This window comes from Ambystoma mexicanum, chromosome 8, assembly GCF_040938575.1.
Source record: "Ambystoma mexicanum isolate Mex_15411 chromosome 8, UKY_AmexF1_1, whole genome shotgun sequence".
NCBI classification, from domain to species: Eukaryota; Metazoa; Chordata; class Amphibia; order Caudata; family Ambystomatidae; genus Ambystoma; species Ambystoma mexicanum.
Genome location: NC_090929.1, coordinates 176,990,697 through 177,003,408, shown reverse-complemented (window position 1 = coordinate 177,003,408; position 12,712 = coordinate 176,990,697). Strand labels below are relative to the sequence as shown.

General features: G+C 49.9%; 1 protein-coding gene across 6 annotated transcripts in view; it reads left to right on the top strand.

Moving 5' to 3' along the window:
• Window positions 1–12,712, top strand: part of SEC16A (SEC16 homolog A, endoplasmic reticulum export factor) — a 1,467,667-nt gene that overhangs the window by 1,052,035 nt on the left and 402,920 nt on the right. For all 6 annotated transcript variants that reach the window (XR_011268503.1, XM_069609587.1, XM_069609588.1 and 3 more), the window contains exon 21: window positions 10,956–11,041. Coding sequence is in view for 5 of the 6 variants with exons in the window: in XM_069609587.1 (XP_069465688.1) it covers window positions 10,956–11,041 (86 nt within the window). In the remaining variant the exon portion in view is untranslated. The remainder of the gene's footprint in view (window positions 1–10,955; window positions 11,042–12,712) is intronic.

Below are 12,712 nucleotides of genomic sequence, written 5' to 3'. Positions count from 1 at the left end.
CCTTCTAGATGTAGAAGCTACAAATAAATAACTCAATTATTTTCTGTCTGTTTTGTGTTCAAAGTATTCAGGCCATCAGGCAGATTTTACTTGCCCGTAGACTTTTGTGATATAACGCCTTTTTACCCTGCCAAAGGAACTATAAAAGATTATTGGTCAATTTAGATAAGTCTGCTTTGGGAAGGGGGGTGTGGCTTGGACGGCCATGTAAAGGGACGTGCTCTCGTGGAGCTCCGCTGGTCCTACAATGATCCTGGAGGAGAAGTGCGTGCACGGGAACCGGCCAGCACTGAAAAATAATGCCCATGCGTGTGAAGATGATGGCTACACTCGCTGAAACTTTGATGCGAGTGGAGGGTGAGGACACTGAGTTATACTCGTCTGCGAGCCGCGGGCCCCGGATCGGCGAGTGGAAAAAGATGGCGGCAGAGACAAAGAGGACAACAGGGGTCACGAGATGTAGGTCCTGTAAAGCCCCTGCATCGAACTCCAAGACCAGCGATTAGAAGCAGACCGCGGCACTTGACCGAAATGCGCTGTTGCTTCACATTGATAACAGACGCTGGGCCCGTGGCGTAATCGGATCGAACGCCGGCGGAACCCAGGAGGATTCATTGTGGCAGCGTACCAATTAGGTGGCCGCGGATCCTGGGGCCGACGCGAACGAGCGGGCGGTGGTGGCTGCAGTTTTCCACAGCGAAACATCGGCGCAGGCCAGTGGTTGAGGCCGACGCGAGACAATTGCTGATCCCCGGCAATTAAAGCGGCCCCTTTGGGCCTGGGCATTGTGGGCCGGATGGCCTTGTGATCGCGGAAGAGGGGGAACAAAGGGAGTGCGGCGAATGGGTGAGCGCACTCGAGCACTGGCCACAGAAGGAACACGACAGAGACCGGGCCACGACACCAAGAGGGTACGAGCACATGGGAGGAGACGGCCCACTCTGGGCGCGAGAGAAGAGACAAGTACATACAAGTACATGCTTGGCCTGCTGAGAGTGGTCCGTGACCACGCGGACCTTTGTGCGGAGGGAGGCACGGAAGGCTCTCGCCCAGTTAACATAGCAGGATGTCCTCTAAAGTGGTTAGACCCAGGATCCGACAGTCCACGATGGAGACCTACGCCAGGTCGCCCCCAGAAGCGGAGGGGGGCAAGAGCAAGGAGGCCCCCACGGCAACGGCAGAAACACCGGGCACGATCCAGGAGGTGCTGGCAGCGATCGCAGACTTAAAAGTGGCCTGGGAGACTAAATTGGGCCAGGCAATGAAAGAGCTGCTGCAGGAGGGAGCTGTCATGAGCGCTACTCCCGAGGAGCCAAGACTGGCCCAGCGTCCCCGGAAGCAGGCTCATCATCCACACCCCCGGTTCCAGCAGACCCCTACAAGGGGCCCTTTGGACCATGTCCTGGCGCCTCTGGCGCCAGGCTCATAAGGAACCACAGTCCCGGCGCCATTGGCGCCGGGCTCATATTCTTAAAGTGTGCAGTAGTGTTTGGGTGGACTTACCTGTGGCAGACCATGCTGCATACTCACCTAGAACAATCCAAGCTGGGTGAAGTCCCAGCCACTGGCTGGGAGGGACCAATCCTCTGTTACAGGAACTCTTTTCTTACCTGGGTGGGGCTGATGCTAATCCTCTGACACTGGAACTCTTTTCTTATCTGGGTGAGGCTGGAGGAAAAATACGCACCAAAGCACTTCCCCACTATTTAAACCACGCCCGATAGAAATCACGTGCTTCGCGTTATTCTGCAACAGCAGCAGGACGCTCACCGAGTCGGCTCCTGCATTCCAGGTCCAGACACACCCTCAGCTTCTCGAGCAGCAACCTGTGGATGAAGAAAAGGCACAGGAACATCTACTCACCAGAATTCAGCCACAAGAGTCCAGTCTCCGACAACCTGCAAATAAAGACATAAGGTTAGAAAACGGGCAACACGCTCGCAGCTGCGCTCGCTTACCTTATCCATCCGTGATCACACCGGAGTTCACTGCGGCCTTCGCTTCGGCAGCATCCCAGCACCTGGAAGACAAAAGACATTGTTAGTGGTGTCCGAGCCGAAGGGTTCGCAACTCAGTTATACTTACGCGCTTCTTCACGCGCAGCAGCGGCAGCATCGCCCTCAGCATTTCGGCACCTGAAAGGAAGGAAAATACATTATCAGAGGCGCCCATTTGGAAACGGCCACAATTCAGTTATACTTACGTGCCACCACACGTGCAACAGCGGCGGCATCGCCCACAGCATCTCGGCACCTGAAAGACAGAAAAGGACATTATAAAAGGGTGCTCCTTCAGAAGCGGCCTCAGATCTTCTATACTCACGAGCCTCTTCTTGCACAGCAGTGGTGGTGTCGCCAACAGCTCCTCGGCACCTGAAGGACTATTACAAGCCACAAAAGGACACTGAGCCTAAACACTGAAATCATCCAGTGACGTAACTGGATTCCACGCGCCCCTGCACCAGAAGCAGGATGGAGAGCTCGGCTTTACTAAACCAAAGGTGAGAGTTCGTGGAGACCAGTCGAGAACCAAGAAGTGGGAAAAGCAGAAGATTGGTGGGAGAACTTATCCAACCAGCTTGTAATTACCCCTTTTTCTTCCACCTGCAGAAAACTCAGCTTACAAGCCAGACAGTCAATATTCGGAGGTCCTGCCCAGAGTGTCTTCCGAGTTCTACGCCTCATCATAGTCATAGAAGCAACTGTAGCAGTCCAGTTTGGGTCAGCGCCTCCGTGGGAATCAGGTGAGCATTACAGGACTGGACCTCAAGATCGGAGCGGTGCAGTAGGTGAACCTGCTGAGACAGGACGTGCGAACGATTGCGGAGCGCACTGGGGCCTTGGAGAAGGAGATGGCCCCGAACACGAGGCGTGCGCCGCACATGGAAAGGAGCTCCATGCCCTCGTGCAACGGGTGGGCAATCTGGAGGACAGAGCTGAGCAAGCAGAAGGGCGCACCAGACGCAATAACATCCGTATAGTGGGCCTGCCGGAAGGTATGGAAGGGTCAAACCCCACAGAATACGTGGAATCCATGCTTTTACAGGAGATAACAGGCGGGGTGCTGACCCAGGGGTTCACGGTTGAAAGGGCGCACAGGGCCTTGACAAGGAGACCGTCCCCTGGAGCCCCACCCCACCCCCCCGCGGCCGCTATCGCAAAGATCCTGAACTATCAGGATCAGGAGAAGATCCTTGAATTTTTCCGGAGGGGAGGAACGATCGAAAAGGGTTCTGCAAAAATCACGGCCTACCCGGACTATACGCTGCTTGTACAGCGTAGTAGGATGAACTTTGGATCGGTGAAAAGGAGGCTGAAGGAAGCAGGCCATCGCTACATGTTGCTCTACCCAGCCAAGCTGAAAGTGTTTTATAAGAACAGATCCCTTTTTTTCGAGACGCCGACCGAGGCAATGGACTGGCTGGACATGCAGGGCCGACCTCAAGAACCGGATGTCCAGATGGGAGCTGCAGGAGATAAGTAGCAGACAGCTGTGGCACCTAGGGTGACATGGCCAAGACATTGGGACTTGATTATAGAGTTGTATTAAGCTGGTGGGGGGAGTGTGTTGTAGTATCAACTGGCTGGACCCGCTGGACGCACCAATCCTAAAATAGAAGACTGGGAGCTCCTGAGAGGCATCCCTTGTACCCAATAGTAATGTACTTAGGTCACTGTTAGATCGGTGACACCCCGCGGGGTCCTAGTCCTCGGCGACTGGACAGGACCAGACGCGGGTGGGCCTGAGATCCAGGGATGGAGCTGGGCATTTGTTGGGGTAGGGCAGGGTGGGGGGAGGGGCTGGGTTGTGTGCAGTGGATGGGAGTTGGGGAAGAGGGAGGGGGGAAACTGTTGAGGGGGGGAGGAGGGAGAGCCAGAAAACAAACCATCGAGGGAAGCATTGAAGGAGAGGTGGGTTGGGAACAAACCGAGTAGATGGCATCGGGTAACCTCAGAATTGTGACCTGGAATGTACGGGGCCTTAACAGCTATCTGAAACGTAACAAAGTGATGCTGTATCTAAAAAGGATGCACATTGATGTGGCCCTGTTGCAGGAGACTCACCTCACAAGGGAGAAGTTGGAGGTTGTCAGGCGAAAATGGAGGGGACATGTTGTGGGGGCTATGTATTCTGCATACGCTAGAGGGGTTATCACTTGGGTGGCGCCGCACGTGCCGCTCTAGGTGCTTAGCTCAACGGTAGACCCAGAGAGCAGAATGGTGGCGGTGACAGGACTCCTGGAGAACAGGGAAGTGCATATCATAAATCTGTACGCCCCCAACCATGATACAGCGGCTTATTTTAGGTCCCTTTACAGCAAAATTAGCCCCCTGGTTGGGGGTGCGGTGGTGTGGGGAGGGGACTTTAATTGCACCCTGAATCCCAAAATGGATAGGTCAGTCGACAAAGCGGGGAAGCCGGCGCCGGCGGCCAAAGCACTGGGGACATTGTTAAAAGATCTAGACCTAGAAGACGTGTGGAGAAGGTTGCATCCAATGGATAGGCAATACTCGCACTATGCAGCACCACATGACCTGCACACGAGGCTAGATTGTGTTCGTAGCGGCTGAGATAGCGGGAGAAATGGTGGGAGCGGAATACAAGGCCCGGGTACTATCTGACCACTCGCCTTTGGTGGTAGAGTGGCGACACCAACCCCCCAGAGCGCGGATCCCAACATGGAGACTTAGGACTGAGGCATTACAAGATGAGGGGTTCCGGGAGGACTTGAGGGAGGCCATCGAGGAATATTTTGATATAAACATGGGCAGTGTGCGCTCGGTTGGAACAGTATGGGAGGCGTTCAAGGTGGTGGTGCGTGGAGTAACCATTTCGAAATCTAAAGGGCTCCGGGGGGCATTGAAAGGGAACTTCAGGAAACGGAAAGAGAGCTGGAGGGCCTCACGAGACATGAGGATACCGCCCGGAAGAATAGCGATAAGATAAAAGACCTACAGTTAACCTGCAGTGGACTCTGGGATAGGTTATGTAGACTAAATTACAAGAAATATACGGCGAGGCTACACGCAGGGGGCGATAAGCCGGGCAGATTGCTGGCCTGGCTGTATAAGAGTGAGAACCCCCGCACAGTGATCAGTGAGATAAGGGATGAGGAAGGTTGCATCTGTAATACCCAGGAGGGGGTGAACGAGGAGTTCCTCAGGTTTTACAGACACTTATGAGGACGCAGGGGAGGATAGGAGCCAAGACATACTGGACACGTTAAAGGACATAGAGCTGCCCACCCTGGACAACCTAGAACGCGCGGAACTGGACGCCCCTATCACCTCGGAAGAGCTGGAGGTGGCGATCCAACATTTGCCCACGTGTAAGGCACCCGGGACGGACGGGTTGCCTAGCGAGTTTACCAAGACATACAAACAGGAGCTGCTTCAGCCACTGCTTGCTATGTTCAACGAGGCCTATGAGCAGGGGGAACTGCCATTGTCCCTTCGCGAGGCGATGATCATCCCACTCCTAAAACCAGGCAAGCTGGCCGCGGAGTGTGGGTCTTACAGATCCTTGTTCATGCATGCTGAATCAGGACAGCAAAATACTTACGGCAGTGCTGGCCAATAGGCTGAAGAGGGTGATCGGTAAGCTGATACACCCAGACCAGACGGGATATGTCCCCGGCAGGAACATCACAGATAACCATAGGAGGCTACACCACATCATTGACCACACTGAGGAAGATACGGGTGAGCTGGCCATCGTGTCGCTAGACGCGGTCAAAGCCTTTGACTTGGTGCGATGGCCTTGGTTGAAAGCAGCCCTGAGGGGATACAGAATGGGACCTGGGTATATCAGGTGGGTCCAGTTGTTATACAGCACCCCGGTGGCGAGAGTTAAAACAGGATCCATAATCTCAGATACCTGGCAACTCAGCAGGGGGACCAGACAGGGATGCCCCTGGTCGCCCATGCTATACATTCTGGCATTAGAGCCGCTGGCAATATGTCTGAGGTAACAATACGGGGAGGTGGGGATCAGTACAGTAAGTGGTAGACATCTGGTATCGCTGTACGCAGATGACATGCTCCTTTATCTGCGCTATCCGGAGGAGAACTTGCAGTATGTGATAGAGGAGATGGACCGATATGCCACCCTCTCAGGCATATCGGTGAACCCTAGGAAGTCTAGTCTATTCCCCTTGGGTAGATACAAGAATGTCCCGTTACAGAGGCTGCCTAGCCTGCCGATACCATGGCAGACTGAGACATTTAGGTATTTAGGAGTAAATATTTACCACAGGATCGAGGCGGAGCAACCACATAATACAGAGAAAGCAATAGAGGGGGTCAAGAACAGCATGGTGTTTTGGTCCAGATTGCCCCTGACCATGATGGGGAGAGTGGCCTTGCTTAAGATGGTGGTCCTGCCCAGACTCGTGCACTTCTTTGTGAATGACCCGTTTTTGATTCCCAGGAGCCTATTTGTGAGACTTCATAGCGTGTGCAGGGGCTTCATATGGGGTAACTCTAGGAACAGATTGGCCCTGTGGAAACTCCAGAACCCATGTGACAAGGGGGGCATAGGCCTGCCAAATTTTGAGCTTTATTATCTGGCGGGGCAGCTGCTGTATGTGGCCAGGTGGCTATCGACTGAAGACTCGGCGGAAGCCAGGCTTCTGCGGGAAGACTCGGCCCCATACTTTTTGAATGAAGTGGTGTGGTTACAAAAGAACAAACTGGTGGGAAGAGGGCGGCTGTTGAGGCTGGGCTGGGAGGTTTGGCGCAGAATGTGGAGAATGAATGGTGACATAGAGCCGTTCTCTCAGCAGGCCCCGCTGGTGGCACTATGCAGGAACGACTCACAACTGTTCGAAGCGGTCCGCAGATATTGGGAACCGGTGGGCCTGGCCACCCTTGGGGACATATGGCAGGAAGGGGAGGCATTGGAATTTCAGAGGTTGCAAGAAGAGACAGAGGTGCATAGAGGCCAGTATATAACCTACGCTAGGCTGATGAAACGGGTAAGGGAGAGATGGCCGGAGACCCTGCTAGCGGATGACACTGATGCCTCCCTGGAAACGATGTATGATGTTTCGGAGGGCGGGCACGAGATATGTAGAATATACAAGCTTCTAAGAGCAAAGGTAGGGAAGGAGCTGCTTCAATTGAGGCAGGACTGGGAGGGGGAAAGTAGGAGGACCCATGACAGATGGGCAATGGGAGAGAGCCCAAAGGTACCATAAAAAGGTATCCCGGAATTCGAGACTCCAACAACTCCAATTGTATGTCACTCACAGGGCTTATTTGACTCCCGGGAAAATTGCAAGGTTTGGAGGCTCGGCTACACAGAAATGTCCCAGGTGTGGGGAGGTGGAAGCGGGGCTGCTACACATGTTCTGGATTTGCCCGGAGGTGCACAGATTTTGGGATGAGATTAAAACTAAATTGGCTGGTGGGGGAGTGGAGCTGGACGTGGGATCAGCTTGGCCATGCATGCTCGGGATTTTTCCCAGGCCACGGGATTTAAAGCACACACGCAAAATGAAGGACTTAGCCTACATCCTGGCCAAGCGCAGGATCGCAATGGGTTGGAAGGCGGCCCACAGACCCAAGGTGGAGCTATGGTGGACGGACCTCCTGAGATGGGCGGAGGCGGAATCCGTAGTTTGGTTTGAAGCGTTTACTAGGGGGGGAGAGGAGGAAGTAGGGCCCTTGTTGGCCTGGCGGCAATTGGTGACCTCTATGGCAAACCCTCACCAAGACCATAATGAATCAGCGGACTCTGATGCGTGCACAAGCACTGCGATACCTGATAATGCTCCCATAGATGACGTGAGTGTGCCGGCTCTAGTTTGTGGAGTGGGAGGGGGGGGAGGACGGAGAATTATACTGTATAATGTGATGGTTTGATGCTGATTATGTACGTCCTAAACAGTTGTAATGTGTGTTATTTTGTTTGGTTTTATTGAAAATAAAAATAAATTAAAAAAAAAAGTCTGCCTTAGGAATCGAAATGGGGGGTGTCTGAAACAGGAAGGGAATTCTTGGAAGGACATATATTTTGAGAATGGCAATTCTACCCATCGGCCAAAATGCAATACTATCCCATCATTGTAAATCCTGCATGATTTGGTCATAGTCACGGGATGTTGTACAAATAGAGACATGAAAAATCATTTGAGGGGTGGATTTCAAAGTCTTCTAAGGTTCTGTCACGACCCTCGCCCAAAACCCCCTCTGGCAAACCCATTGGCCAGGTGGAGTCAGGACTTGGGCCTCTAGAGCCTGGCCTCCTCTTCAAAAGCCCTCATGGGGCCAGTCCTGGCGCCAGGCTCATACACCTTGAAAAACAATGTGCTTGGGAACTACTTTATTGTATTGTCAGCCAACATGGAGGCATCCACATAGCTTGGTTCCTAAGAACCAAGCTATGCGGTCTAGTGTTTTGGGTGTGGTAGCCTAGGGACTACTTTACCTGGACTATTTTGTTGGGGCTATTTAAACCACACCCGAGCAAGACAACACGCTTCGCGTTACTTTGCAGCTTGCAATGTGACGCTCGCCGTGTCCAGCTATTCCCTCGAACCTCGGAGAAGCAGAACCTGCAAGGAGACAAAAGGAACATCATTAGCAGCAGCATCTTACCTGCAGTCTTCATCTTTAAACACTCGCAGCTACTGAGTACAGCTTCCTCGAATCTGCACGCCTTCCAGACAGAACGACCTGAAAGAGGAAGATAGAGGCAACATTAAAGAAAGCAGTAGCGACATTTAAAAATTACGAACTGCTCAAAAGGCCTACCTGGCTGGTCGCCTCTCGGCTGGCACCACTCCGGACATTCCACTCGCGCTGAAGAGCACTGCGACCTACAAGGAAGGAAAACACAGGTTAGCAAAGGCAAGACTTCGCAGCGCTGCGCATAGTGCTTACTTACCTCATCATAGTGCTCTTAATACGCCATCATTTATCAGTGGGGCTCAACCAAGCCAGTTCGCCGCGCTGAAGCTCTGCATACCAAAGGGAGAAAAAAGAGACATTTTAAACCAAGAAAGGCATACAGGATAGCAACAAAACTAAAGAACAGCAATAAGACCTACCTGAACAATATCAAACGGGCCGGCATCAGTGAAGTAACTGGATCACACTCGCCCATGAAAGACAACGCGCCCCTGAAAAGCAGGCAGGACGGAGAGCACGCCTAATTCTACCACAAGGCAGAACCTTCCCTGCAGAGCACATCAGGGCAAAGCTGAGAAGCATACCAGCGAGTAACCCGGCTGGGTGGCATCCTTGTGGATACCAGGTGAGCGTAACAGGTTCCTCTTCATCAAAATGGCAGAAGGGGTTCCAAAGCTTTCCTTTCAGGCTCGGATAGAGCCAGACTCAGCATTTCTGACTAGGTCATATTAACTTTAAATTCCAAAGCTTGGGAAAATGCTCGAATCTCTTGGACTACTGCCAGGGGCTGGATTTCGGATGCTGCAAGGGTAAGGAGGACATACTCTTCAAACAAGCATATTGATGTTCCTAAGCACCTTTTGTGTCAGTTCAACAGATTCTCTAGTCAGGCTTTGGCACTTCAGGACAGGACAAAGGAGGTTTGCTTAGGTCGGCTGAGGAAAATTAGTATGACCCATCCTGGGATAGAGCAGCACTTGAGGATGTCAGAACCAGCCCATCAAGTCCTCAGAAGATGTAGCCCCGTTCTACTGCGGAGTCATTGCACACAGTCCAGGAGCTTCAGAGGACCACACAAAGGCTGCTAATACTGAGGACCCTACTGTCCCCAGTGGATGATGGGAAGGGATTGCCTGAAGCATGTAGTAATAGAGCATCACCCTAAAGAGAATTAGGAGTTCCAGCAGCAGAGTTTCCAGCAAGGTTCTTCAGCATTGACTTCTTCCAAGTACTCGGAGGCATTTAGTTATTGGTAGTTGAATGACTAATGGCTCGGGGTCTCCACAGGTACAAGCATCCACTTCTGGGGTTGATCTCATTCCCCCTCCCCCCCCAATCACAGGAAATGTTCACTTCAAACATTTGGCAGCCTCCCAGTTAGTGGATGCAAGCCTTACTCCTGTTTTTAGCATGCACAGGAAACCGAAGGTGGCAGTGTCTAGCAGACCCATGTCCAGCTAGAACTAGCTAGCTTACTTAGAGAAACAGCTAAACTGGGCCATTTCTACCAGACAGCCATCTTACTACTACTCATGAAGAAAATTGCTACCATTGCAGTAAAACTGTTACACTGCTGTGCAGCCTTTAAAAAAGTAAAGAGTTGCCAACATCCCGTAAAACAGACACACTGTATGTGTTGGAAAACTCATCCAGGGACATTATGTTGCACATTTGCAGCACCCCAGCACCCGTAGCCTCATGGGCTACTGTGGCAGCACATTTAGAAATACAGTTGTAGTCCATAATAAGGCTTTGCATGAAAGCCTTTCTGGGGAGGTAAATGGGCCAAGACATAGAAAAAGCCAGCAGGAATACAAAGTGGGTCAATCATGTGAGAAAACGTGGACTTCCTAACATTTATCACTTTTCCACATTTCCCAGAGTCTTGCAAATACCATCATTGGTTCTGTTCGTCAGAGGTTTACTGCATAATCCCAAGGGTACTAGTTTACAGACTGTGACTAATGTAACACGCTACAAGTCATTTGATAGGTGTCCATTTCTTAGGCCTAATTGTCGTGATTTGGCTCTGTGACTCTTACCGTAGACATCACACTAAAAACTGAATTGCATATTTTCCTGTGCAAGTAATTTTTAGGATTGCTTACTCACCAGTTCTTCAAATGACTTTATAATGGCCCAATTAGTATAAAGGGTTGGGATTTCATCCACCTTCCTTTGTGGAATTGTCTTGCCATTCTACTGGTGCTTTGGTCTAGATACTTTGTTTTAAATGTCAAGTTAACGGCTTGCTGTGATCATTTCCTTTTGCCCTTTCCTGCAAACACTGAGCATCTTTATTTTTTCTTTTTTTTTTTAAAGGATTGAGAAGATTTTCCCAGGATTCGCCGTCAAAAAAAACATTCTTTGACCCAGGAATAGATTACAGTGGATCAGTAGGAAAGGTGGTAAGTTTGGGATGATTTGAATTGAATATTGAAGCTCATAAAGATACTCTATCTTGAGGTTTTTTGGAGCAGAATTGTAACTCATTTACAACACTACCATATTTCAACTGATCATGAATTAACATATCTTGATCAGATAGAGGTTCCATTTTCATGGTACAACAAAGTATGAATTACCTGTTATTCCACCAACGCGCTTTCATAGATACAGAATCCCATGTCCAAGAATTGTAAAAAGCTTTCCCATACCTTCCATTGAGAGAGACGAGCAAGATGTGGAATGCTTTTTAAAAAAGTATATCGGAACTGTGTAAGTCTCACCATATTCCCGAGACTTGTGTGCCATCAGTGGAAGAGGTATCAGCATTTAAATATTTTAAGCGTATGAGAAGTGGTCATAAGTGTTAATTGGAATAATTCTAATTTATAGCTTTTAATATTGAGCCACACATCTTACAAGAATCTTTGATCCCAGAACTTTAGGAAGAGCCTTACTAGGATTTGAGACATCCAACAGAGTATTTCCACCCAGCAGAAATATTATTCACCTACCCAACAGTGCTAATGCTAACAAAAGATGGTTTGCTAGCTGGATGGAGGTGTAGGACTAAAAACGAGTCTCAATAAGCAAAGCATGGTTTATTGGGCATTTTCCAGTGCTTTATTTTCATGGGTTCCTCCCAGTGTGGTAGAGGGGGAATCCTTCATTTTCCTTAGTACTCCCCCAAGGTTTTGGCTTGATTTCCCTGGTTCCGTTTCCCCAACTAACCCCCGAGTTCCTCTTGCCCAGAGTTCTAGACTCAGGGCAAGTTGTGAGAAAGTAACTCCTAGAGGACAAAAGGGAATATATCTAGTTCATAAAAGGGGGGGGGGAACTACCCCCCAACGGTGTATGGGTGATGGAGTCACTAAAATGAAAAGGTTGTAAGCTAAGCGAAGAGCTAATGTTATTGGTCCAAAGTTCAGTCGCTATTAACACACACTGTTCTGCAGCATCCTCACCCAGGAAAGTCTCATTTAATGTACTCTATCTCAGGATTGCAACACTTGATCAATGCCCTAGCTAAATACGCAGCGGACAATGATTTAAATATAAATTGCACCAAAACAAAAAATAATTCACCATACAAAAGAAATTTGGAAACCCTACGGTTACACTTGGGCACTAGTAGGTGTAAAGATTTTTCCAGTGCCAGATATTAAGTACTTTGGTCTTATCATTGAAAGTCATCCAACGAAGCAAACACTTGTAGACAGAATTAAAATGAAGGCCTAACAAAGCTTGCTTCATTTAAAAAGGTTTAATACAAGATATTGTAGATATACCATTAGTCAGATGGTACAATATTATACATTAAAAATAGTCACAGCAATACTTTATGGACTTGAGCTGAAGCCACTTCTCAGAGAATTTGATTGGGGCTCATTGGAGTCTTTAATTTGGAAGCAGGTGCTGGGGGCCTCCACAGTGCGTCCCAATATCTGCTTTTATGCTGTGAGTTGGCCTTGGTTTCTCTCCAGGGATGGTACTATTGGAAAGTACTAACCATGTATAAGGCCATTTTGGACCCTGTTTTAGGATCACCTCTGAATGCATTCAAAGGAGACATTAATTCTGTGAAATCCGTGAATCAAATGGGGAGTTTGTGTAACTTCGCCAAATGCATAGTG